Genomic DNA, 27,531 nt, shown 5'->3' with positions numbered 1-27,531 from the left:
ACCTAAACTGTTCTGTCCATTTTTCTTGGAGGGGAAAATATTCAGAGGGAAAGAATTTCTCCCTAAAGGAAATAGACTCTGTAATTACAAAGTAACTGGAAGCTTTAAATTGCTCTTAAACTGTTTAGCCTCTTCAGAGCGTTCCTGGCTGTGGAGCCCATTCTTTACATGGTTTTAGAACCCTGCTTTCACTCTATATTATTATTTCCATCACCATTGCCTCTAATTTTAGAATCATCTTTTCTAACAGTCTTCTCAGGCCCTGTCTTTTTGTCCTACTCATATAGTCCTACATACCACGGCCAGAGTTGCATCGTCTCTCCTCATGAAATTTGGATTTGTTTCATGCATGTCCTAACTCCTGAGTAGTGCATATGAAGCCACCCTTCACAGTCACATCTGGGCTCATCTACTACACTTTGCTGATGAAGCCTATGCTTAAATGGCTCTGAATTATCATGTTTGTTTTGTCTTCTTAGAACGACGGTCCTCTTTTCTCTATCATCTATCTACTTATCTTTGAGTAATAAGCTTCTAGTCTCCTGAAGAGCTTTCTGGACTACCCAGGTTAGCAGCTCACTTAATCATTGTCACACTTGGTTTTTATATTTTTATGAGACTGTTTGTGCTGTATCATACTTGTTTGAATTATTGTCCCCCTCACTGAACTGAGCTCCTCACAGATAGGGATGATTGTCATTTCCTCGGTGCCCATTTTATACCAGACACATAACTTGATACTCTATAAGACTGGTTGAATGAATTAAGGGTACATGTATCATTCTGGCATACCCTCAGAGTACTTTAAGTCATTGGTCTTCTATTAAAGTTGGGTCACTGCTCATAATAATTTTTTCATCTCTGTGCACAGTAGTATCTCAACAAATGTTGAATAAATGAATTCGTTTTAATAACATTGTAAACCTTATAATTAACAGACAAATGCATGTTTAGATTTGCAAAATTCTCTGCAGATTTTATTTCACTGATATACAGAACAGTGACAAAGAATGTCACATTTTGTGCATTTTCTTTGGTCACCTTTTAGCAGTAGAATGAATTACTCTTCACTTATGACTTTTGTGTGAACTTCCCGGCTTTTCACCCTTAGTTTGTTGACCTGGGACTCTGCAATGTCAGCCCATTCCTCAGCCTCCTCCAGCTCGTGCTGGATCTTGCGGAATTTGGCAAGGTTGACATTGGATTGTTCCTCCTGTGAATAGAATTGCATTTGAGAGAACAAGAAAGTTTGACATTTGCTGATTGTTACTGCTTTGTTACTAAAAGCAGCTACAGGGTTTGCTTCATTAATGCAAACACAAAAAGTTCTGATATTTATGACACACTTATATGAGGACAGGGCGTCATGAAAACTTGCCTATATACATAATTGTGCTTACAACCCCCCTCTTCACTGTCTTTCATTTAACTCTCCTTGGCAAAGTAAAATGCTACAATGACAACAGAGAGATCAAAATAGTGGGGGGATCCGATTGAATCTTGATTCTGTAAAACAAAATTTTGAAAAATAGGTGTAGTGGTGTGGGTGCAGAGAAATTAAGGAAGATTTCAGAATTAACAAGATAAGACAAATTGAAAAGAAAAAAAAATTCCCTAGATGGATTTATCATGACTTTAAATAAGGCTTACAATTCAGATCCTCATTTGCATATGAATACTGGAATTTGGATAGGAAGGGAAATTTGTTGGTCTCAGAAGAAATGAACCAGAAACTCCAAAGCTGTAGTAATTTGTGTCAAGGTTTTCTCATTTTATCTATTTACTTTTGGTGCTAGGGGTTTAACTCAGAGGTGCTTTTCCATTGTGCTACATCCTCAGATCTTTTTATTTTTATATTTTATTTTATTTTTATTTAGGGTCTTTCTAAATTGCTTAGGATCTCACTAAATTGTTGAAGCTGGTTTTGAACTTGCAGTCCTCCTGCCTAAGCCTCCTGAATTGCTGGGATTACAGACATGCACCACTGCACCCAACTTCATTTTAAATTAATACTTATTTTTCTACCAAATTTTGCATTCCCAATTTTGTGTTCTTTGCTATAAAGAAAGCTCCTCAAGTTCTAGAGACTTTAAGGCACGAGCTACACCCCTAAACCTTTCTCTTTCACTGTGGAGATACTCACAGCCTCTTCAGCTTGTCTCTTGTAAGCTTTAACTTTAGTTTGTAATTTGTCCACCAAGTCCTGCAGCCTGAGAACATTCTTTCGGTCCTCCTCAGTCTGAAAGAGTTAGTAAATAGATAGTGCCATTATTTGAAAACATCTTATTTTTAAAAATTTTTCTTGAAAGCCATAGCCCTGGAAAATATGAAAAGGCCAGTCACCTGGTAGGTGAGTTCTTTCACTCTCATGTTTTCGAAGACCCTTGACAGCCTCAACATTGTGCTTCTGTTCATTTTCAACTTCATTTTCAAGTTCCCTCACCTGGAAGAGAACAAAGGCACTTAACAGTTTGGCTGTAACTAGCTACATGAACGGGTTGGGAATCAAATGAACGTGTGGACACCCACCCTGGCCTCCAGTTTCTGGATCTGCTTCTTGCCACCCTTTAGTGCCAGCTGCTTGGTCTCATCCAGGCGGTGTTGCAGGTCCTTCACTGTCTGCTCCATGTTCTTCTTCATCCGCTCCAGGTGGGCGCTGGTGTCCTGCTCCTTCTTCAGCTCCTCAGCCATCATGGCGGCCTGGTTAGCAAATAAACCAAAAAAATCAAGAAAATTATTGCTGTAGGCAGTCATACTGCTAAATTAATGGAGAACTATGCCTGCTACTCACATCAGTGATGGCCTTCTTGGCCTTCTCTTCTGCATTGCGGGCTTCCTGGACAATGTCCTCCATTTCTCCCTGGATTTGGGAAATGTCTGTCTCCAGCTTCTTTTTGGTGTTGATTAGGCTGGTGTTCTGTAGCAAATTAATAAGAGGAAAATCACATTAACTTATATGATACCACTTACATTATTGTTTGAACTAGCATACACAGACATAAGTTGCTAAACATCAGAAATATTCAGAATAAAAAAAATTAGAAGTCTAAGTTTTTCCCTTTCCTTCTATCTACCTGTATCTCTGTTCATAAAACTTATCCTGACTTATTCTAGGTAAAATTTTTTTCTAATACTAAACATATTCAACTGTTATCAGTGGCTGTCTGTAAACATAAAGTTAAACCCTCCAAATTTAATGTGCTATGTAGTATTTACACCACACAGCTGATGAAAAATGAATTATTAATTTTTAGCCATTCATATTGTTAGCTCCATATCACAAGTGCATAAATAGCATTATTATTGGTACAGAAATTGAACCAAGAATCTCTTTTGTTTTTGGAAAATTGATAGTATTTGAAATATCCAATCAATTCAAGGTACTCATAATGAGTAAGAAAAATGTTGCCTATTAACTTGACTTTAAAGTTATTTTTAGAATGCAGTTTTTTGGGGCTGGGGATGTGGCTCAGGCAGTAGCACACTCGCCTGGCATGCGTGCGGGTTCGATCCTCAGCTACCACATACAAACAAGGATGTTGTGTCCGCCAAAAACTAAAAAATAAATATCAAAAAACTCTCTCTCTCTCTCTCTCTCTCTCTCTCTCTCTCTCTCTCTCTCTTAAAAAAATAGAATGTAGTTTTAAATTTTCTGTAATGACATTCTACATACTGCAACTTCATAAGTAAATAATATGTTTATTGTAAAAAAGAGAACATAAAAATTAGCCAAAAAGAGATGAAAAATAATTATTGTACTCTCACTAACAAGAGATAACCATTCATAACACTTTTGTTAATCCTCTTGAATATTTTCTGTATATTTTTAACAAAAGAAGATCATGTGTCCATATCACTTTGAAGTTGTTCTTTCACTTATTATATTACGAACCTCTTTCCATTGCAATAAATGTGTTCTATAATTACTACATATTTGCCATTGTGAGGATATACCACCATTTATTTAATAAATCCACTATCAACAACCAATGCTAACTAGCAGGAATGATGACTGCCATGAATTTGAGCTCAAGAACTTCTTTTTATATCCCATGAGATTAACCTAATGTGCATATGTAATGCACAAATAATATCTGATAGTTTAGTCTTTACTTTGTGTGCCTATTTGTTTACAGATTAGAGTTGTAAAAGACAAGATGATCACCAACACTGTTCACAGATTGGCACCTGTGTTTAATTATATAAGTTTAAAACTCTGGAATATTTCAAGTCAACATGAATATGCCAATCTATGAAAATTCTTGTAAACCAGCTAGATCTCAGTACTAGAAATTCAGGAATGGATCCATGCCAAGATAATTCCCTATTTCATAAACAAACTTATCCTCTCAAATTGTCTTTAGCTTTGGAAGCATGTCTGCTAAACAATAGTCCTGAACCTCACCTGAGTGTGCAGAAGTTGCACACGCTCACTAGCATCCAGAAGTTCTTACTCTGCCACTCTCCTGCTCCTCTCAGTCTGCTCCAGGGATGCCCTGAGCTCTTCAATCTCAGCCTGCATCAGGTTAGCTCTGCGCTCAACCATTGCCATTTGTTCTTTAAGGTCATCTTGCCCTCTGATGGCATCATCCAAATGTAGCTGAGTGTCCTATACAGAAAGAAAAAAAGACTCTTAGTCATGTTCCAATTAAAGTGGATACAAATTTAGGGTCATGAATATACGTGGATCTTAATAACTTAGAGCATTATTAGATAGGAACAATCTACAAGAACCTTTAATGACAAATTCTTGGAAGCCTAAGGTAGCACTCAAAAGACATATTATTTTCAATCCTGAATCATAAAAAGCACCATGGTAAATCTACAAAATTTGGAATCAGAAAAGTAACCTTAAAGATCAGCTAGTCTAATTGTGTTATTTTATATATTAAATAAGCAAAGTCCAGATAAATGCACTAGCATGTGGCTAAACTCTCTCATCACTCTCTCTGTCTCCCTAACCCTCACCACTTTGTCTTCTCTGCAAATAACAAAGCAAACTGTCCTGGGCCTTTCAGACAAAAAGTAGTTTTTTTTTCCCAGTGATGTGACTAGAAAGTTTAATTGATTACCATATCCTTTAGGTGATGTATTACCCATAATCCTCATAAGCTATTAAAATTGGAGTTTTGTAATGGCACCAGATTGTATGACCCCAGGTGTGTTTACCCCAATGTACCTTAAGTATGCCTTGTGTGTTCCTAAGATTCCTTATTGCCTCAGTAGCCTGGCGGTTGGCATGGTTCAGCTGGATTTCCATCTCGTTGAGGTCTCCCTCCATCTTCTTCTTGATCCTCAGTGCATCATTTCTGCTCCGGATCTCAGCATCCAACGTGCTCTGCATTGACTCCACGACTCTGAGATGGTTTCTCTTTAGCTGATCAATTTCTTCATCTTTTTCAGCAATTTTTCGGTCAATCTCAGATTTCACCTGATTTAACTCAAGTTGAATGCGAAGAATTTTGCCTTCTTCATGCTCCAGAGAGGCCTTAAGAAATATAACATTTAGGTTAACTAAAGAGTTTTTTTTCTTACCCCACATTATGATGATCTCTCCAAGGAGACATCTAAAAAAACTTTACAAACTTCCATAAATCTTAATTTTGACAATTAGACTTTTTAATTACCAAGGTATTATTCAGCATTTTTCATTGAATTATATGCATTATCCTCTCAAGACTTGAAACATAATAGATCTTAGTTGTATTATTTTTCAATGTATTTATAATACATAGGTGAGCAAATGAAATATACCTCTGCTTCCTCTAGGGCAGCCTGCAATTCACTCTTCTCTTGATCAATTTGTTTCTTTATTTTCTCCAGTTCATGGATATGTTTTCTACCCTCTGCAATCTGCTCAGTCAGGTCAGAAATCTCCTCTGTAGTTTAATAAGAAAAGAGCAAAATTCAGTTGAGGAGAAGGAAAAACTGAGAAGATTGCTCCCATATTTGAAATAGAATGATTATAGTGACTCACGTTGCAAGTTCTTATTTTCCCTCTTTAGTGTTTCAAGTTGATCCAGAGATTCCTCGTAGGCATTTTTCACCTTGAACAGCTCCGTACTGAGAGAACGGGACTCCTTCTGGGAGGCCTCAAGTTCAGCCTGAGTTTCCTCATACTTCTGTTTCCATTCTGCCAGAACCTAGAAGTGCATCAATAGTTAGCTTCTGAAAACAAGAATTATGCTGATGTCCCCTTGGGAATGATGAGCCACCTTGTCAAAGTTCTTTTGCTTCTTATCGAGAGCTGCACAGGCAGCATTGGATCTTTCTACATCAATCATGAGGTCTTCCACTTCATTCTGGAGTCGCTGCTTTGTCTTCTCCAGGGAAGCACATTTGGAATTCACAGCCTCCACATGTTCCTCAGCATCCTGGAGACGCTGAGCCAGCTTCTTCCTGAAAAAAATGGTCCATGTGAGTAACCAAGAGAAGAATCAAAGTGACCACAAGAGACTATAAATATGTTGACTAGGAAAGCATATTTTCTCCAACATTTTTTTACCCCTATGTCCACAAGTTGTTAAGTTTTCTCAAGTAGCTTCTTAGTACCCATTTTATCTCTCCTAGAACTCTTTTCTCTCCTGGGTTCATCATCTCAGTTGTTACACATATTTATTAAACCATTTTGAGAGACAGAGAGGATATGAATCAGCACTTAAGCTGAGTAAGCAGTGTGAAAAATGTGAGGATAAGGAAGAAATGGTAACATTCATCAAAGAATGTTAGCATTGAATAGAATTTTTAGACAGTTTCTAGTATGGTCCTCTTTACTGTACAGATAAGGAAACTGATCCAGAGTGACATGTTCAAAGTAGTGTGATTAATCAGTAATTTTCTGGATTTGATGATGCCAGAAAATAAGTATTCTTCCATTAATACTTTTCTCAAATAGCCTTCAAAGTCATATTTACTGCTCCCTTTACCAGCTCCCCCAATTCATGACCTCTTCTAGTCATGTACATTCTTATCTAGAATGCTTTCTCTGAAAGTGTGTGCCAGACCCTCTCATTTGGTTTAATTCTAACTACTGTGAGATAAATGAAATGTAGGAAGGTTTCCTTCACTAAGAGTATGATGATTTTTTCCTTCCATGAGTTTTATTCCACAAACAGTATATGTAATTCATGAATAAGTCCTTCCACACTGGTGGTTATGATAATCTTGTTCTGAACATTCAACACTCTAGCTAAGGAAAATCTGACCATTATTAATTATAATATTCATAATAATTTGCTAGATAATCTGCATTTTTCTTATTTTAAAGGAAATTAAATTTATACAGAGTAAGCTAATAACAACCCATTTTGGTGGAAAGAAATGTAATATGCTCTGTAACAGAAGCCTGAGGGGAGATGGGGGCATACACCAGGCTATAAGGAGGAGGATGTGGTAGAATCTACCTCCCAATAATAAAATTCTTCACCTAGCTGCATGCCTGAAATATTCTCTTTGATTTTTTTCACTATTTTAACTTTCATTTCTTTTTGCTGCCCTCACCAAAAAACCCTTACTTGGCCTCCTCCAGCTCCTCTGTGCGCTGGATGGCATCTGTCTCATATTTGGTCCTCCACTGGGAAACCTCACTGTTGGCCTTGGACATAGCCCTTTGAAGCTCAGCTTTGGCTTCCTGCTCCTCCTCATATTGTTCCCGAAGCAGGTCGCAGTCATGGCGGGCTGACTGAAGGGCATGGGCAAGGGCATTCTTGGCCTAGACCGAGCAAAAAATGTATAGTATAAGTTTACGTTCTATGTGTGTATCATGTTGTACAGTTCAAGTGATTGAAAAAAAAGCAAGTGGAGAATTCTCACCTTCGTTTCCTCTTCTAGCTGCCTCTTTAATTCCTCAATCTGTTGTGTAAATGCTTGTTTGCCTCGGGATAGCTGAGAAACCAATGTGTCTTTCTCGTCTAGCTGTCGTGAAAACTCACCTGTGGAAGACAACATGAGTGATTTGGCTTTGTTGTCGAGGCGAAGAATAATTTAAAGAATGGAATAATATGTGAACCTTTTTATTTCATATGATGAAAAAAAAACAAACAAAACCTCAAGACTTAATTTTAGTGATATTGAGAAGGTGATTTCTTGATTCCTCTAAGGTGTATGAGCTTTCTTTGACATTTTAGTATGTGGGATTTTTGAGTAATGCTGAGGCAACAAAAATCTCCTGAACCCAGGGAACTTAATTTTTTTCTCCAGTTATAGCTTAGAACCTCCGTGTTTTATCAATTCTGGGTAAAAAGGTGAAGGAGTAAATGGATGAAATAGCAAATGGGTGTCCATCATTCAAAGCATGATTTGTGTTTCAGGGATGGAGGCTTGCTTTCATTTTATCTCTCCAAGAGCCAAGGATACCCATTTACTGACCTGATTCTGTGTGTAAACGTGCCTTCTGGGCTGACAACTCATTTATTAAGCATTGCTGCTCCTCTTCCTTCGTTTTCACCTCACTAAGCTGGTCTTCCAGGGTGCGGCACATTTTCTCAAGGTTCCCCTGTGGTGGGAAATAGAAAATAAGACAATACATTTCTACTTAGAAAGCTGGGATTTGAAGATCCAAACTACTGTGGAAAGGGGCTGAATTGTATTTACTTTTCTATTAGAATCTTGTGAGGCAGGGGCTTAGAAGAAACAGTAGGTGAACATAATTTTGGTTAAAAAAATGAACATATGATTGTCAAAATTAGATTATTTTCTTTTGGAAAGCATGAACATAATTTATATCCTACATCATGTAGAATGTAACTTTTAGATGTCTTTTTTGTAATTGCATCTTTCTTGATAATAGCTACAAAGTTTAAAGTGATTTCTACAAATAAGATATGAAACTAAAGTGATTCAGTTTAATACTATGATATCTATTAAGAAAAAAACTGAAATTCAGGTAACAGCTAATATTTATGCAAATTGGCTACATATACACAGATGTAAAGTCAGCCATTTTGAATGATTGCAAATAAAGATTTAAAAGGTAACAAATTAAGAAAGACCTTGGCTTTGGAGACAGTTTCCATGTTTCCAGCAAGGTCATCGATCTCCATCTTCAGCTCACTCTTCTCTTTCTCCAGCTTCTGCTTGGCCCGCTGCAGGTTGTCAATCTGCTCCCCAAGTTCAGCCACACTGTCTGCATGCTTCTTCCTCAGGGTGGCAGCTGTGGCTTCATGTTGCAGGGTGGCCTCCTCCAGGTCCCTGCGCATTTTCTGGAATTCAGCCTCCTGCTTCTTGTTCATCTCAATCTGGGCTGAAGTGGCTCCTCCAGCTTCTTCCAGCCGCTCACTGATCTCCTCCAGTTCCCGAGAGAGGTCAGAGCGCTGCTTCTCTGCTTTGGCCCTGGAAGCCCGCTCTGCCTCAATTTCCTCCTCCAGCTCCTCAATGCGGGCCTGGAAATGGTGAAAAATACAAACTCATTCTCTTGTGTCAATCATTTATTTTTCTTGTTGAATTAAAGTGATGGAGATCATGTACTTACCTGTAACTCCTTGATCTTCTTCTGCAGCTGCATACCAAGTGCCTGTTCATCTTCAATCTTGCTTTGCAGATTGCTCATTTCAAACTCTTTCCTAGTAGAAGAGTAGCACATTAGCTTGTAGGCAATTCTCTTACCAATCTTTATTTTTCCATGTATAATTAAACTTCTTTATACCACTAGTGTTGAGGAAGTAGGACAGTTTTACATATCTATAATGTGCCATTTTCATTTAATTAAAAAAAAATCAAAGATGGCATTATTCCTTTTTTTCTACATGCCATGAATTAATGTTTTGGAGACCTTTTAAACATACATTTCATATGCATTGATATACATTGAGCAGGTTAATTGCTGAACCAAACTTACTTTTTGAGTTTCTCATCAAGTTGCTGTTTATCATTTTCTATATCCATTGTGGATTCTTGGGCCAGTTTTAGGTCACCCTCCAATTTTCTCTTGGCTCTTTCTAAGTCCATGCAAAGTTTCTTTTCTTGTTCCAGAGATCCTTCAAGCTAAATTCATAATGGTATTATTAAGTTTGTTAGCACTTAACCCATGCCACTGGCCTGATACTCAGGAAAATTTAAAAAGATAAAACAAATATCTTGAGAATTTTATTTACAAACCAGCAGTTAAAGGCTATGGACATCACTGATGGTTGCATGTCATAGTTGTTTATTTTATTCATCTGAAGGGGAAACATTTTATTTTCACACTTACATCATCCACTTGCTGTTCAAGCTTGGTTTTAGCTTTGGTTAGGGTGTTGACTTTGTCCTCCTCTGCCTGCAGGTCATCCAGGGTCTGCTGGTGGGCCTCTTGGAGGGCCTTCTTCTCCTTGGTCAGCTTAGCAATGGTTTCATCCAGGCCTGCCATCTCTTCTGTGAGGTTTTTCACCTATAGATTTGAACAGGTAATAGGAATGCTAATGACAATCTGTTGTCTTGAAAAGGATGGTAGTGTCTTAGGACAATGTTAGCCTGACAAGGAAAATAGAAACCAGAAGTTTAACTTAGGCTTATGTGGCTTAATACAATAGGAGATAAAGGCAAAGGCAAATATAATAGAGGTGGTGAAGACTAAAGAGAAGACATAATTGTGTTTTTCTTTCATACTCAATAATTTTAAAATTAAACTTTCAATTAAAATACATCAGTAACAAGTTAATGCTTGTAAGTACTCTAAAATAGATAACAATTTGTACCTTGTTCTCTGTGGCATGCTTCTCCTTTTCAACCTTGGCTAGTGTCAGCTCAAGGTCATCAATGTCTTTCTTCAGTTCTGAGCATTCATCTTCCAGTTTCCTCTTCTTGGCGGTCAGCTCAGCATTGATCTCTTCCTCATCCTCAGCTCTCTCAGTTAGCTCTTTGATTTTGGCTTCAAGCTGGATTTTGGTTTTAATCAACTGATCACATCTTTCCTCTGCATCAGCCAAGCCATCTGCTTCCTAAAGGAAGAAATTAAACATTTTCATTTCTCTAAGCTGTATCTACAAACACACAACAATTTATTAAAAGGTAGAAACTTCAGTGACTACCAATTTTGTCAACAGATATGCCAATAAAATTGCCAACTTTAAAAAAATCAGTAGACAAAATATTGTTAACATTGTTTTAACCAGTCTACTAGTTAATAGTGACACATTTCTTGCAAATATATGTGTGGAAGGTCAAATCAGGAAAACTATCCCTTTAATTAAAAAAAAATCTACAAAAATTGCTATTTTTGGAAAAGTCACTTATTCATTCCAGGATTATTTTTTCACATTTAAGGGTGAGGGGTTAACCCAGTCTTTTTTTATTTTTTCTGCCTAGAAGAAACAATGTAACTTATATTTTATGCACAAAAATATTTGCTAAGTAGAGAATGATATAAACTAAGAGATTAAACTCATAAAGAAAGGAACATGTCTAGGAATATTTTAGGACTGGTAACCAAATTATGTATAAGTGCACATATGAACATATGTAGCACATGTGGCTTTGCATCTATTGCTTCTTTTGGTCCGAGTCTTAATATTTTTAAAGGATGAGCAATCATAACAAACGTTTCAATGGAAACCTTTTCATTTTTAAGGAAAAAAATTCTTGTTGGGCATGGTGGCACACGCCTATCATCCTGGTGGCTTAGGAGGCTGAGGCAGGAGGATATCGAGTTCAAAGCCAGCCTCAGCAAAAGCAAGGCGCTAAGCAACTCAGTGAGACTGTCTCTAAATAAAATACAAAACAGGGCTGGGGATGTGGCTCAATGGTCTAGTGCCCCTGAATTCAATTCCTGGTACTCCCTACCCCCAAATAGAAAACAAACTCTTATACTTAGTCAGATATGGCTGAACTGTGCAATGCATAATACTCACAGATTGAACTTGGAGTTGTAAGTCATTTTTCTCTTGCATTAGAGCTACCATTTTCTCTTCCAGTTCTTTCCGTTTTGCCTCTGACTTTGCCAGCTCCTCCTTAGTCTTCTCAAATTCTTCCTTCATGTTGGCCATCTCCTTCTCTGTCTCTGCACTCTTGAGGAGGGGCTTGATCTTGAAATATAGCTTCATCCATGGCCAGTGCTTGACATTCATGAAAGCACGGACATTGTACTGGATGCAGAAGATGGATTCTCTGTTGAAAAGAAAAAAACAGATGAAAATGGAGAAGAATGTGGAAAGTCAGCATCAGCAAAAGTAGTGACTTCACTGAATTCAGTTATAAGGTGTGGAAAAGGAAGAAACTTTTGCTTTGTCCCTCACCTCCTCTCCATCATCTTTCTGAACTCCACCCTCATCAGGTACCCTCTACAGATGGCTTGGGTGCGTGTGATGAGCTCAGCCAGCTTTTCATCTCGCATCTCCTCTAGAGTCCCCAGCAGGCCAGCTTTAAAGAAAACCTTGCCAAGGAAAAGTTAAATATTTGGTTTTCACTCCTGAGAAAGTCCAAAAGTGATGAAATTATGATAGAAATTTGGGTTGGGTGGTACCTTGGTATGACCGAATTTGTACTGGGTGTGATCGATGTCAATAGACCCTAGAAGTTTCTCAGAAGCCTTCTTGCTGTCAATGAACTGACCCTCTGGGATAGCACTTGCATTTAGAACTTTGTATCTGTCAAAATAAAAGCAATATAAAAAGGTGGTTTTTCTTCATTAAAAAAAAAAAAACGCTCAGTAGGTAGCATTGAAAACATGGATAGATTAAGTTTTGGAGAACAAAATGTCATTTAAAAACCAAACATTTCTTCATGTAACACTTGAGAAGATGAGACACAAACCTCTGTTTGAAGTCTGCATAAATGATTCTGCTTGGGAATCCTTTCCTACAGATGCAGATGCCTTCCAGCACACCATTACACCTCAGCTGGTGCAGGACAAGTTCATGCTCCATGGCACCTAAGAAAGGGTATATTTTCAATATAATAGTCTAAATAGAATTCACATTGGAGTCTTGTTTTGATATCAGAAGTGTCTTACCAGGAGTTTTGGTTTCATTGGGGATGATGCACCGTACAAAGTGGGGGTGAGTGCTCCTGAGATTGGTCATCAGCTTATTTAAATTCTCCTATAAAACCATATGAAAATTTTAAAAGTAATTATAGATGAATCTATATGAGAGTCCCTGGTCAATGCTCTGTAATTCATTTAACCTCCATTTCACATTCTAATAAGCTGTTTCTAATTAATCATGATCACCAAGAATGATCATCCATATGGAATATACATAGGAAATTCCTGATTATACAAAATCAGTCAGTTTCAGTTTTTCTCAAGCACTGCTGGACAGACAAAATTTATATGGAGACTTTGATCATATGGAGCAGGTGTAATTGAATATAATGGATGCTTTTAGGAGAATGTTTGATTTCGTATGAAATTTTTTAATACCAGATCTCTTAGATTTGGGGCTTAGGGAAAATGACTCATTTATTAGAATGTTTGATGTGAAGAGATACACAATATGTCTCCTTTTTGTTAAATTTTTCCTGAGGTATTTCTCAGATTTTTTTCTTTAATACACCACTACTTTTTTTCATTTTCACCTAAGATAACTTTTTAGAAGTTCCTGTTATAATAATTTAATTTTTTAATAAAAGTATTACTCTGGAATTCATGCTTATACTGTACCCTGAAAAGAGCCGACACTGTCTGGAAAGAAGAACCCTTCTTCTTGCCACCTTTCTTTCCACCACCGCCACCCTCTGAAAAATAAAATAAAAAATTATTTGCAATAATCTTTGAAGTACAATCCACAGACATTACATTGCCAAAATCCCCTATGGAATTTAAATTTGCACTTATTCCTTTTATTTCCATGTCTCTCCTCCTTCAATTATAGACTAAGAAGATACAATCATTGACTCACATTATAGGCACTCAGGGCAAAAAAAAAGATGTGAGTTAAAAAGTTAGATATGTAAAGGGGATGGGACTCCCTGTCTCTAAATCAGCAATGCCTCTTCCAGAAGGATGTAGCCAGGAGACAGAATAGGATGGCCTTGTTAATGCATACATTCCCCCATGACAGGCAAGTTGCCTGTTGGTGAGCCTCTGCTTATCTACAGGGAAGTCTTATTTTCTATTTGCCTGTGCTTACATGTTGTTACTTGCACATCTGGTCTTGTGGTACTTAAGAGAACAAAACCTTAATTCCCCAAGTGCTAGGACTGACAAAGGATTTCCTTATCTCTAATTTAGCTGGATCCTTGAAGGAACATTACTGTAAAAGTGGTAAAAGTGAGTTGTATAATTCTGAGCAAGTCACTTAACCTACCTGTGTCTCTGTTTTCCCATTGATAAAATGAGGCTGTAGACTAAATGATCCATAGTGCTAATGTGAGTTCTGCAAGTCTTAACTATGAACTACAGCTATTAAATATTCTTCCTTTCATTAGACCCATATTGGCCAGTATTTTCATGTTAGATTTTCCTGTGTGTTCTGAAATGGTGTGTTTCTATTTTGTGACTCTTAGAACATATAATATTAAAAAAATTACCTGCTTCAGCACCCTGTCCCCCAGCAAAGAGGAAAGCCAAAGTCTTCAGTCCAGACTTCTGGTACAGCCCGACCACAGTCTCATTCAGGGGGTCCTTGTTCTTGTCCAGCCAGCCAATAATGTTGTAGTCCACAGTGCCTGCATAGTGCACCAGCGAGAAGTGGGCCTCGGCCTTGCCCTTGGCAGGCTTGGGCTTCTGGAAGTTGTTGCATTTTCCCAGGTGCTGTTCATACAGCTTGTTCTTGAAGGAGGTGTCTGTTGCCTTGGGGAACATGCACTCCTCTTCCAGGATGGAGAAGATGCCTATGGGCTAACAGTAGAAAAAAAAGGATGTTAATGATGAGTCCCAGAGAGAAAATTGTGTTAATGCAGTTAATGCAGTTGGTGGAGACCTAAAAATATAATGTTTCAAAGACTTGGAATGACATGTTAAATAGGCATGATCCTATTTTAATGATGCTTCTCAATTGCCAAAATGTGTAACAATCATTATGTGTCAAAGGATGTAAGCTAAATATATTTACTAGAAAGAATGAGTTAAAAAAATCTTATATGTGCCATTTGACAAACTTCATGTTAAGTATATAAAATTAAATTCTACAAGTATCATTTAAAAATAATTCTTATTTCATACTTTCTTTTCTACTGGCAGTGGAACTTCCTTTACCCCAAATCTAGACATGACAAATGTATGAAGAGAAAAGATTATGTCGATGACTAAAAATGAACTAATGACGAGAAAAATGCATCTTGTTTTATATCATTAAAATTATGTACTTTAAACTATGTCCTCCACCACAATGGAGTTAAGTAATGGTAATTTTGTTTTGCTTTCTAAGCAGTTTGATGCTTTTCAGTAGTAAATTTGATATGAAAGACTGAAAGTAATTCAACTTTGATGATATCACAAATTCACAAATTATTTCCCAAAAACCATTTTGATGAGGCAGAAACTCAAATACTAGAGAAGAAAATAAGTGCCTTTCTGTACAGTTCTCATGAATAATGGAGATTTTATGTCACTAAATTAACATTTTTTTAAACTGTGTAGTTCTAGTCTGCTTTTATATGCTTCTTTTTTCACATTTCTGTGAATTTTGAACTGAGTATTTGAAGGTTTCCTGGAGAGCAATTTCATTTTTTTTTCTTCCTTTACACTGCTTAGGGTAGAGTTCACACATGTACTTCATTGGTATCAGTAGGGAGCTAAATGATGAACTCAATTGTTTTGAAAGTGTTTAAAAATTGCTTGATATTTTTTTTTGCTCAATAAGTTTTAATATATCCAAATCTGATATAACTATTGTTATACCCACTTAATAATTTGTAATTCAGAGCTTATTTCTAGGTGAGGTTGTTTAGAAGTCTGGTGTTTATTCAGTAGTAATTTTGAGTAGAGAGTAAATTGATGACTTCAACAGTTGAAGGGCTAATTATCCGACATTTGATATATATATATATATTTTGTATTGGGATTGAACCCAAGGGCACTTAACCACTGAGTCACATCCCAAGTCCTTTTCTATATTTTATTTAGAGATAGGGTCTCACTGAGTTGCTTAGGGGCTCACCAAGCTGCTGAGGCTTTGACTTTGAACTTGCGATCTTCTTGCCTCAGCCTCCTGAGCAACTGGAATTATAGACATGCACCATTGCACCTGGCTTAAGAAATCTTGATATATCTTGCCTTATTATACATGAGGGATAATATAAGCATAATACACCAGTGTTAGTTGCAGTACTCAGAGGACTAACTGTAATTTTATTCCTTTCTCCTATAATTATAAAATCATGTAAGAATAAAAGTGAAGGAGAAGAAGTTCATAGAGTTTTAAATGTGAACCTGTGTGTATTATTGTCATTTTTCTATAAACTACTGTACTTTATTGATTAATAATGAATCACTTGTCACACATCTCATAACTGTTAAGACTGCACAACTGTGTCATGGGAACAGCATTGCTTGTTCTTTGAGAATTGGGATTGTAATTAAACATAGGTAGGTGGGCAATTTGTTTTTCTTGTTTTGAAGACTTAAAAAGCCATGCCAACCTTCTCGATAAGCTCAATACAGGCAGCCAGGTCCATCCCAAAATCAATGAACTCCCACTCAATGCCTTCCTTCTTGTACTCCTCCTGCTCCAGCACAAACATGTGGTGGTTGAAAAACTGTTGCAGTTTCTCATTGGTGAAGTTGATGCACAGCTGCTCCAAGGTGTTGAACTATAAAGGGATAAATATAGGAAATTAATCATAACTTAAGTATTTGTATCTACAGTGTAGTTACTAATATTTTCTTCTGAATTTAAAGTATTTTGGTCAATTACATTATAAACCTTCATATTATTTTCTTAAAGTATGATATAATTCTTAACAAAGAATTGACTCCTCAGACACTTTCCAAGTGACTGCATGAAATCATGCATACTAGGCAAAATGCTGTTACATGGGGATTCTACTCCCTTTGAATAATTTTAAAAAGTATTTTTATACTCCTCTGATTTGGTCCAGGATAGATTTTGAATATTTTAACCCTTCATGGACCATATTTCAAGACTTCTAGATGTGAAAGAATATAATTATTTTTCTAGTCTTACCTATTTACTTAAATTCACATTTCTTCAAAGACTCTTTTTAGCAAGAATTATAGTTTGTACTTTTTGTAAAGTACATTTATAATTTTGAATTCTTTAATAAGATTGGTCAAATTATTACTGATTTGCATTTGGTGATTTTTGTCAAATCACTACTCACATCAAAAATCTCAAAGCCAGCAATGTCCAAGACCCCAGTGAAATACTGTCTGGGCTGCTTGGTGTCCAGTTGCTGGTTGATGCGGGTGACCATCCACAAGAACATCTTCTCATAGATAGCTTTGGCCAGAGCACCCACTGCGTTGTATACCTTCAAGAAGAGTTGTGATGTTAGTCTTTTGAACTGGACACAATAATGAATTCTTGAGTCTCCTGTGGTTCAAGTGAAATCATATTTACCTGCTGCACAGTCTGGCCTTTGGTGACATATTCATTGCCAACCTTGACTCTGGGGTAGCAGAGGGCTTTGAGCAGGTCAGCAGAGTTCGGACTCTGGAGATAGGCAGCTTTGTCAGCAACTGCATGAACAAAGTGTAGATGGTGAAACCAAACATGGCTTACACAATTTAAGAAGTGAAGGATGATGATGGGGGAAAAAAAAAGAATTTTGCTTAGATAGTAATTTGTGCAAATGTCATGAAATCTATTCATTTATTTATATGGTTTCAAAAGCATTGCCACTGTTCATGTTCATTTGTTATTTTTGTAAGAATACATTGGAGCTTGAGGAATCAGATAATCTATGTAATATTTAAAATATGGCAAAATTATATCACACATAGAAATAATTTTAAAAACCTAACCTAGTAGTGACAAGGAAATTCAGATCTCAATTTTTCCCCCAGTGCATGTGGGCAAACATTATTCACTAAATAAAACATCTTTTAACCAAGTAGTTTACAAAAAGTCAATGAATCCTCTGATGTATGGATTCAAACACACAATTAGATCAGTTGGGAGGTAAGAGTAGAATTTCATTGGTTTGCACAAAGGGGAGTGAAGGGACAGGGATGAATTGGACATTACTTTCCTATGTTCATACATGAATACATGACCAGTGTAGCTCCACAACAGGTTCAACCAGAAGAATGGGAAATTATACTTTGTGTATGTATGATATGTCAAAATACACTCTTTTGTCATGTATATCTAAAAGAAACAAATAAAAAATTAAAAAACCTTTAAAAAGTCAGTGAAGAATGAATTTTGGACAGAAATTACAAACATCAGACACTGTGTCATTTCCATTTCCATATAATTTTGCCTCTCATGAGATAGGTCAAAGAAAGTAAAAAACATGGACGCTGTCTCTGCAAAGCTCCTGACATGTGTACTTTCAAATGAAAGCTATCCACAGCAGTGGTACCTTCAGTGCCATCTGGCTCAGCTTGCTCTTCCCTTTGCTTTTGCTTGAATTTCATGTTCCCATAGTGCATCACAGCCCCAGTGAGCTTGTAAATGGCCACCTTTTCATCATTAGTGAAACCCAGGATGTCCACAGCGCTCTGTTGGAAGAGTTGAATTTACTCACCTTCCAATTATCACTATGCTGATGTACTCAGGCCACTGAGGGTCTGCCTACATACTTTTTCCTCATTATGCCTTGACTTGTATTTCACTAACACTTTGCCTATACTTCAGAAGGCACTAATTTTCTTAACTCTTTGATCCACATAGCAACACCAACAGGCATATATCAGTCTTTCTGTTTGAGTTATGTGAACTGTAAGGATGTTGTATGACTTCTCTACACTCACTCAACTAGACTCAGACCCATAACCACTGATGCCAAGACCAGGGCATTCACCATCTATTTCAGCCTGCCCTTGCTGCACAGGCACATGCTTCTTATGGTTTTGGTTCTTGTTTCTCATATCCAGGCTCCTAAATCTCTTTTACTTCTTCTTCTCCTATATTTTCCTAAACTAATATGCAATCACTGTCTATCTTCCCATCCTAATGGGCATGGATGATTCAATTGGAAAGAGGATATGAAAACAACAATTGTGCCAAGTATTTCTCCATATGTCTCTCTGATATAAAGTCATAGCTCAACTGATCATGAAATGCTTGGCAGTGAAATGAATCTGGTTGTTCACTATTCATGCAGGGAAGAGACATTTATGAAAAGAAGTTTCTCATTTCAGTGAATTATTTTTTTCTTATCACATTTGATTACCATGCTAGGCTTTGCAAAGATTTGTAAATGTGGGCAGAGATTAGAGAAGGTCGAGGAAAGTATGTTTATGTACCATTCTTATTTTCCAAGACTCTTTCACAGAATTAGTGTCTTCCAGTTCTAGCTCAGTAGTATTGCATGTCCATGGGGCACACCGATAACCCAGGTTCAGAGAGGCTAAGTAACTTTCTCATGTCCTTACAGACTGTTACATTTTTTTAACTTTTTTTAACTTCCTAAACTAGTGGGTATTTCTCAACTCCATATCACTTTTGGACATATGAACATAATAATAAGTTACAGATAAGGAATAAAGCCTGACATTTATAAGATAAAGGCACACAAGTAGATTTTAAACTTTTTGAAAGAAGGTATTTTCATAAGCAACTGTCAACCTTATTTTGGGGGTGTTGGGATGTTAAAGTTTAAAAATGTTGCAATCAAAAGTTATCCAGAAATTCAAAGGAAAATACAAAATATGTACAAAATTTATATGTAAAGAAAATAAGCCCCAAAGTAATAATCCTTAGAAAAAAGATGTGGAGAAAGAAGGAATTTATAGTTTCAAAAATAAATAGCAAGGCTCAAAGAGTCCCCCAAAGAATATTTTTGAGATAGACAACCCATATTTTTCTAATGCTACATAGGGAAGGCAAGGGACTGTACTGTTAGGCCACAGACATTTATTCAAACCAAAGTTTTGTGTTTACATCTGTGACTAGAAATTCCATGTTTTGTTATTTTAAAACATGAAAATATTGTAGCTCTTTCCCAGATTCTTGGGTAAAGGATCTGGTATAAAGTAGAAAAACAACAACAACAACAACAATGTTGTGGTAGAAATATTGACCAAAAATGATAAGAAAGAATAAAAAAACCAATTAAGTAAGGGGTATCAAAGAACTAACGTTTATCACAGGCATTTAAAGCTTTTTTAACAAGTGTGGAAGGACATTGAAATATACTGTAATTTTTTTCAAGAGGCAAGAAAGCCTAAAAGATAGTAGTATTGCCTAGTCATGGATTTTCTGCTAATGCTTTTCACCCTAATATAGGAAGGAGAATGATATATACTGGAATATTACTTTGCTTTTTCCTGCTTTCTTCTAATTACTTACATCTGTGGCCATCAACTCTTCCTGGTCATCAATACTGGGCACAGTAATTTCACCTTGACAGACAAAGGCGAAGTCATATGGGTTGGTGGTGATCAGCAACATTTCTGAACACAGGGAAAAGAACCATATACAGAAAGAGTTACTTTGGTCATCAAAAACATTTCAAAGGGATGTTATAGACAAGCTGTTATTCTTCTTTGGTAGAAATAAATCAAGAAGTGCCTTACCGATAAGCTCTGGTTTCTTATTGGACATAATTTGATAGAATATGTGATAGCTTCTTTCAGCCTTCAGCTGGAAAGTGACTCGGGACTTCTCTAGCAGATCTGGAAAGTCAGATTAAGCAAATTTAAAATAAAGAGCCACAGTGAAAAATTAAGCATTGAAAATTTTACACAACATACATAAAAAGAGTTTCCACACCCATCCCTCAAAGATTCTCAACCAATAGTATTTATTGACTTACATGTTTCAATATCTGCAGAAGCCAGTTTGCCTGTGGCACCAAAATGGATCCTGATAAATTTACCCTTAAGAAGGCAAAGGAGCACTGATTAAAAGGCAGAAACTTTTTGTTAGCCATGGACCAAATAAATGAAAGAAATATCGACACTGCAGGTACAGAATGCCAGTGCTGATTCTCACAAGGAAAAGGAAGATCAAAAAACTTACAAAGCGAGAGGAGTTGTCATTCCTCATGGTCTTGGCATTGCCAAAGGCCTCCAGTAGGGGGTTGGCATTGATGATTTGATCTTCAAGGGTCCCCTTAAGAAAGATGAATAAGATGGATAAAGAAATTTAGGAAAGCTGAGATGCAATGTACTAAAATAACTTCCCTTTGACCTCCTTCCCTTTCACCTTGCCCCTTCATAGCATTCTGAAATTTGAGGTAAGGTTTTGTAAAGAGAGTGGAATGGATGACAAATCCAGGAATGAGATGTTCCAATGATGTGGCCTTGATTTCTGTGTCTCTCAGGCCCATCTTTTGTCCTACTAAATGTTTGTAGGAACTCTTGCCTAATTAAGCTGCTGATTCATTGCTTTGTTCATCTCATTCTCACAAGCCCATTCAAGATTTATTTTCCAAATTCTGGTATCCAATACAGTTTATCACTGTGGTTTTGGAGTACTATGATCACATCTTTAAAAACCTGTTTGTTCTTTCTTTCTTTCTCAGATGATTATCATACCCACCTGCATTTTGCCAGTAGGTGCCTCCTCCTTCTTCTTCTCCCCAGTAACTGCAATTGTTGCAAAGTACTGGATGACACGTTTCGTGTTCACAGTCTTCCCTGCTCCAGATTCTCCACTGTCAAGACCAAATAGAAGGAAATCAGAATGTAAGGTGGTAATAACCACTACAAAGATCAGAACTCAAAAGAAAGAAAGGCATGATATCTACTTACGTAATCAGGATTGACTGATTCTCACGATCTGTGAAAGAGAAACCAAAGATTGTGTAAAATTAATGAACGAACAAGAAAAAATAACACACTTACCACCTAGATGAACACAGTACCTGTAAACTCCAAGTTGCCTTTTAAAATTCTCCATCGGCAAAATAAGAACTATATAAATGTATGCTTTACTTTTACAAGTCTTTTCAAAATAAGTGGCAAAGATATGTTCATTAATCCATTAACACTCCCATTGCTATAATGTGATAGTTATGGAATGCATTATTTCACCATTTTATTCATCAGAATAATCAGCCAATATCAGATGAATAACTATTTCATGTGCCATTCAGTCACCTGGTTCATAGTTTAAAATTCTCTTCACATTAATGTCTAATCCACATTTTCTTATACTGCTTGTGATAACTTGTCACTATGAAACTTCAAAGCTTACTTTTTAGAAGAGAGAGTGTATTACCTATAATTAAAAGGCAGAGCTAATACCTCCATTTGGTTAATTTTGATCTATAATTAGTTTTAGTTAATTTGTATTTCAGTGTAGAAATATAAGCATTTTTTCTACATTTTTGAAACCAGTGCATATTATTCTAAATCCATTTTACCACTGTTGTTATTGATATTATCATGTTTGTATTGAATGTTTTATTCTTAAAGTATTGTCCAGATATTTTCTTTGTTAACAGTTCACAAATATTTTCCAATACCTATAGAATTGTGATGGATTCACTCACCAGTCAGCATGAACTGATAGGCGTTGTCAGAGATGGAGAAGATGTGGGGTGGGGCCTCCTGCCTCTTTTTGCCTCTGTAGGCAGCCACCACCTCAGGGTTATACACTGGCAGCCACTTGTAGGGGTTGACAGTGACACAGAAGAGTCCTGAGTAGGTCTGTGGGAAAGGATAGGGCTGCTTAGTCAGCAATTACCTCATGATTGTACATTGGAAATACTGCTTAAGGGCTAGGGGAGAGAGACCTAAGAACTGGGTTGGTTCTCAAGAAGCTTAATGGTTTGGGTTCATTTGTTGCTTCTCTCTGTCATTGCTATTGCACAGATTGCTTTAGTTTTCCAACTAATGCAGTTGAGCAGATGGCTTCCCAGCACGTACAATTTCAAATCAATCAGAATTTACACTAACCAAATGAGTGGTCTTAAGAGAACATTGCAATAGAATGGCAAAATCTGAAAATGAAGTCCTCAATTTGAATCAACAAACCCATCAAGTATGTGGAGTTGGTGAGAATGATGTCACAGGGGACACTCACGTAGATCATCCAGGCTGCATAATGCTCTTTGAGGTTGTGCAGCACAGCAGGCTCGTGCAGGTGGGTCATCATGGCCATGTCCTCTATCTTGTCATATTTGGGAGGGTTCATGGGAAAGACTTGGTCATCTTTCACTGTTACAGTCTACCCAGTAAAACAGGAGAAACCAGATGAGAAAATAACGGTCAGCTAACCTAACCCCAAATAAGGCGTAGTTCAGTCTAATCAACTGCAGATGTTTTACTCACAGCTCCAGCTTCAGTCTTTGCTGTCACCTTCCCCCCTTCCCTGCTCTGCACTATTGCTTTTACAAAGGACTCCTTAGCGTCCACCACAAAGACTGATGTCTTGGCATCGAAAGGCTTGTTCTGGGCTTCAATGCGCTCCTTTTCAGACTTTCGGAGGTAAGGGGCAGCCTCACCAAACACGGCCATTTCAGCGTCGGTACTCATGGCTGCAGGTTATCGATGGCAGCTCAGGGCTAGGTGCACCTGGAGGAAAAAACAGAATGAGGTGACTACTGAGGGCCGGAGTGGGAGCTAATTGCACTTTAACATGCTGCAATTCCACACTTGTTTTCCTGGCCTCTGCCTTTGAGATTACTGCTGTCTACTCTGTCAAGGTGCTGAGATCAACTCATGGAGGTGAAAGCCCTATGTTGGCAGCTTAATTTTTGTGACAATAACATTTTAAGCCTCCCTTCTTTCCTCTGTATGTGAACCTTAGTTGAGAAATATGTAGGGTTGATATTCAACCAGCAGCATTTGTTATGTCCCTGTGTGTTCAGAATCTTTTCTTTTCTACTTGCTCTTTTTCCTTTCCTTTTTTCAACCACTCTTTTTTTTTTTCTTTTTAACATTATGATGATACAGAGAAGTGATATCATCATCTAAATGAAATTATTTTAAAAGCTCAAAGATTTAGGCATACTTTCCTCCTTCCCCAAATTACTAAACTTGAATGTAAAAGTTAAATTTGGATGTTAAAATGTTCATCTTTTCTTTCAGGACGTAAGTCCAGGTTTAAGATACCTACTAAACATAAATATTCTGATGGTTAACTGACAGGTTTTAGGTATGTAAAGGGAAAAATAAGTCCAATGAAAGCTAAAAATCCAATAGATGATTTTGTCTTAAATCAAAATTAAGCCTCTTTTATCAGCTTTTATTTTGTGTGAAAGTCAGTAACTTTAAAATGTTCTTGGAGAAAAACAGCATCTAAATTTTTACTAAAATTTTACAGTGGTTGTGTATTTTCCTTTTTTTTAAGTTTTTCACTAGATTTTAGCATATCTGTTTCTTTAAATCTAATTCTTATTACTTTAGGTTACATGTTTGTCTCTTTCCCTCTCTTTTTTTAAAAAAACAAAATAAATCTTTTAGAAATTGATAGCCAGTATACAGTCAAGTCAGAATGAACTTAATTTTTCCCCACTAATAAATTATGAGAATATAAAATAAATCACTTTGTTCTGACTAGATTCAAAGAAAGGGTCCTCTGTTAAGTGGAAGAGGAGATGGTTTATAGGGAGATGTGCATTGGTTGCCAATGTCAACAATGATAACAACAATAATACCCTCAACCTTCTGTAGGCTTTGCAGAAAGAGGCTTAGTCTTCTATGACATCAACATTAAACTTCCTCTCGACTTAGAATGTTAGATATGGAATTTGCCACAAACTCTGTCTCAAAAATCAATCATTTCTACCAAGTCTCCAGGTGATTCAGTGAAATTTAAATGTATTTCCAGGGGACAGATACTGGAACATTTGATTTTTTTTTCTTTAGAGGAGAAATGTTATTCTATTACATCAAGTGTCTGTGTTTGTTTTTACATTAAATAATTTTGAATTTATAATATAATTCCATCCAGAAATTACTGTGGTACAGTCTATCTATGAAACAGAGGGAAGATGTAATCTTTCTATCTCATATCTTAGATCAGTTGTGGTCACAAGCCCCCAAGGAGCCTCATGTTTGATGTAGGGAATCCTTGAATCCACACAGTTATAACTGCCTTAAATTTAAGCAAGCAATGATTTCACATCAACATGTTTTTAAATTTTAAATGAATATGGCTATTATATTAAATAGAAACTCATTTAAAATCATTGTTAAATGCATACTAGGTTTTCATCATTATTTATATTCTTAACATAATACTAAAAGTACATGTCTCAACTTGAATATTTGGGAAGATCATTAGATGTTGTCATTCTGTACAGGGATCGTTAATACCACTGATTGGGATCATATAGAGCAAGAATTGGAAGGACCTTAGCAGAATTCAACCTCTTCATTTTACTGATGAGGAAACTAAAGCTCATAAAGGTGAAGAGTCATTCAGTGTCACAGAGGTGGTAAATGGCAATGATGAGACATAAGAGCTGTTCTCCTAAACCTGAGTTCATTGTTAATTCCACTGCAATACACCGTGTTGGAAGATACATAAAAGATAACTGGCTTGAGCCCAGGAAACTAGAAAAGCCTGGATTGGCACCTCGAGATTTTTGACTGCAAGTTGACACATTTTTTATTTTACCATGTGACCTGTATAATTGGTTAAATGGGAGTAGTAATTCACATTAAATAGTACATATGATGGATTCATTCTTTCTAAAGTTCCAACAAAATGTAAAAGAGCAGTTTAATTAAATTTTGTTTGGACTAATGGCCTGAAAAGTCAAAATTTTATGAGAGGTCATTTTCAAGAGCAGGTGCTCTTGTGTCCTATATCCAATTCTAATCTAGGAAGTTAAATGGTAGCTCATTAAGATGTAGCAATATCCCTTTGTCCTTTAGAGTGTAATAATAAATTCCTCTTACCTCTTATGTTACCAGATGAAGAAGGTGGCAGGCTCAAAGCAGACAACTACTGTTGAAAGAAAAAACAGAGAATGCAGGATTGTTTTTTTGTTGTTGTTGTTGTTTGTTTGTTTGTTTGTGTTTAATCACAAAACTCAGTAACTATGTTGTGCGCAATGTCATCCTTAGAGATATGTAAAGAAAAATTTGGATTGGGAAATAGTAGTCTTTTCCCTTAAATGAAAAATCAATATCAGGAATGTAAAATTAACCATGTTCTTTCACATATACATACCTTTAAGAATTTTGAGGAAGGACAGGACAGAGGCATCTCAGCTCCACTTTTATAGAGGCCGTTCTGCAAACACAGCAGCTACCTCAGCTGTCCTAGTTGGGAACCTACTTGGCAAAACCTTTTTTGGCAATCTGTTTGCACAATATTCACTGACTGTGGCTGTGAATGGATATAATTAGAAATATTTCTTGACACCTATAAATAATTTGACGGAGGATGATCTAGGGTTCTTTTTAGGCATTTGATAGGGGATGGGGATTCAGGGCTTCTGAGACTGCTTCTCCAGCTTGGCTGTTGCATCATTCATCACAGAATTTAAAGCCAGGTCCCTGCTCACTCTCCTGCCTGTAAAATTGGTCCAACAGTATGGCTCAACATGAGGAGTTTAGGACTAATTGATTTGTTAGTGCTTAGAGCCATTAAGGAGTCTTAAATGAATTTTGGATCTGACACTATGATTGGAAGCAGTGAGTGATGGATATTAAGAGAGAAAATTCCTAGCCAAGGTCTGGATTTTAGAAAGACTGGTGATAGATTCTTTTAAAGTCTGAAAGTCTACACATGAAGTAGAAAGTGAATTCTTAGATTAGGCAGTGGTGATAGACCAGTGAGGGAGGCCTGGGGGATTTAGAATAGATATAAACACTTCTGTACCTTTTCTGGAAGACTTACCATGGATATTTCCAGCTCGTTTGTTTTCACTGAAGGGATAACAGGATGTGGTGTGAAGTTCCATGCATGTTTCTACTGCATAATGGAGGGAGACCCAAACATGCATTCCTAGGTCATGGGCAAACCCTCTTGACTAGATGTAGCTCTAATGAGGTGGGTACTGCATATTTTTATTTGGTTGGGGGAAGAATATGATCTCCACAAAACTTCCTGTGGACTGAGAGAATGGGTGGATCATCACATATGCCCACAATACTCATAAATTGGGTTTGATAGTTTTGACAGTCTTGCTGAATATGACAGGAAATCTACCTACTCTTAAGTGTGTTCCTGAGGTCTGGCATGATATCATCTGCTAGCTTAAATTACTGATTAATGAGATTACTGATTTTATAGTCTTATTGACTTAGGATTTCTCTTTAACACATTGATAGATTGAATCTTTTATGTTCTTTAAGTTTCCTTTGATACAATATTGTGAAAGAGGTGGTCAGCCTATTTTTTTTAAATCTTCATGGAAATGACTCACATAAATCTATTGACTTCCCTAAAGAAAATTGTTTAGATTTTTGCTAAGATTTTCATAATTCATTTATTTTTATTTCTTTTGGAACTTGATATATAGTCATAGACATGACTGTTTACTAAACATACTACATTTGTACTGAAAGATGAAACAGGAATATTTGAATGAGACCAAGACCCAAAGGGTGAATTACAGAAATATAGCTAACAAGGATTC

At 36.7% G+C, this 27,531-nt stretch overlaps 2 protein-coding genes across 2 annotated transcripts; both read right to left on the bottom strand.

Moving 5' to 3' along the window:
• Nucleotides 1-949: 949 nt before the first annotated feature.
• LOC308640129 (paramyosin-like) lies at nt 950-2,630 on the bottom strand. The gene is made up of 4 exons (XM_081312150.1): nt 2,530-2,630; nt 2,344-2,443; nt 2,144-2,239; nt 950-1,213 (listed from the first exon to the last, which is right to left on the bottom strand). Exons 2-4 carry the CDS (start codon nt 2,425-2,427, stop codon nt 1,061-1,063), a joined length of 333 nt encoding a protein of 110 aa, XP_081168276.1. The 5' UTR covers nt 2,428-2,443; nt 2,530-2,630; the 3' UTR covers nt 950-1,060.
• A 161-nt stretch (nt 2,631-2,791) lies between these two features.
• LOC308640128 (myosin-4-like) lies at nt 2,792-26,211 on the bottom strand. Its single transcript, XM_081312149.1, has 36 exons — nt 26,118-26,211; nt 25,844-25,892; nt 23,267-23,509; nt 23,019-23,162; nt 22,486-22,642; nt 21,743-21,770; nt 21,531-21,645; nt 21,009-21,101; nt 20,803-20,866; nt 20,564-20,662; nt 20,337-20,440; nt 18,406-18,544; nt 17,439-17,557; nt 17,200-17,349; nt 16,498-16,668; nt 14,446-14,755; nt 13,577-13,650; nt 12,926-13,013; nt 12,727-12,844; nt 12,437-12,560; nt 12,210-12,346; nt 11,826-12,081; nt 10,674-10,916; nt 10,190-10,366; nt 9,836-9,981; nt 9,470-9,560; nt 8,991-9,380; nt 8,368-8,494; nt 7,813-7,931; nt 7,515-7,711; nt 6,216-6,399; nt 5,978-6,143; nt 5,755-5,879; nt 5,180-5,488; nt 4,406-4,609; nt 2,792-2,917 (listed from the first exon to the last, which is right to left on the bottom strand). The coding sequence occupies exons 3-35, from the start codon at nt 23,468-23,470 to the stop codon at nt 4,451-4,453; spliced, it is 5,127 nt and encodes a 1,708-aa protein (XP_081168275.1). The 5' UTR covers nt 23,471-23,509; nt 25,844-25,892; nt 26,118-26,211; the 3' UTR covers nt 2,792-2,917; nt 4,406-4,450.
• Between the last annotated feature and the right edge of the window lie 1,320 nt (nt 26,212-27,531).

Source organism: Spermophilus citellus (assembly GCF_964194105.1).
Source record: "Spermophilus citellus genome assembly, contig: SCAFFOLD_351, whole genome shotgun sequence".
Lineage (NCBI taxonomy): Eukaryota > Metazoa > Chordata > Mammalia > Rodentia > Sciuridae > Spermophilus > Spermophilus citellus.
This window is presented reverse-complemented; position numbering and strand designations above follow the sequence as displayed.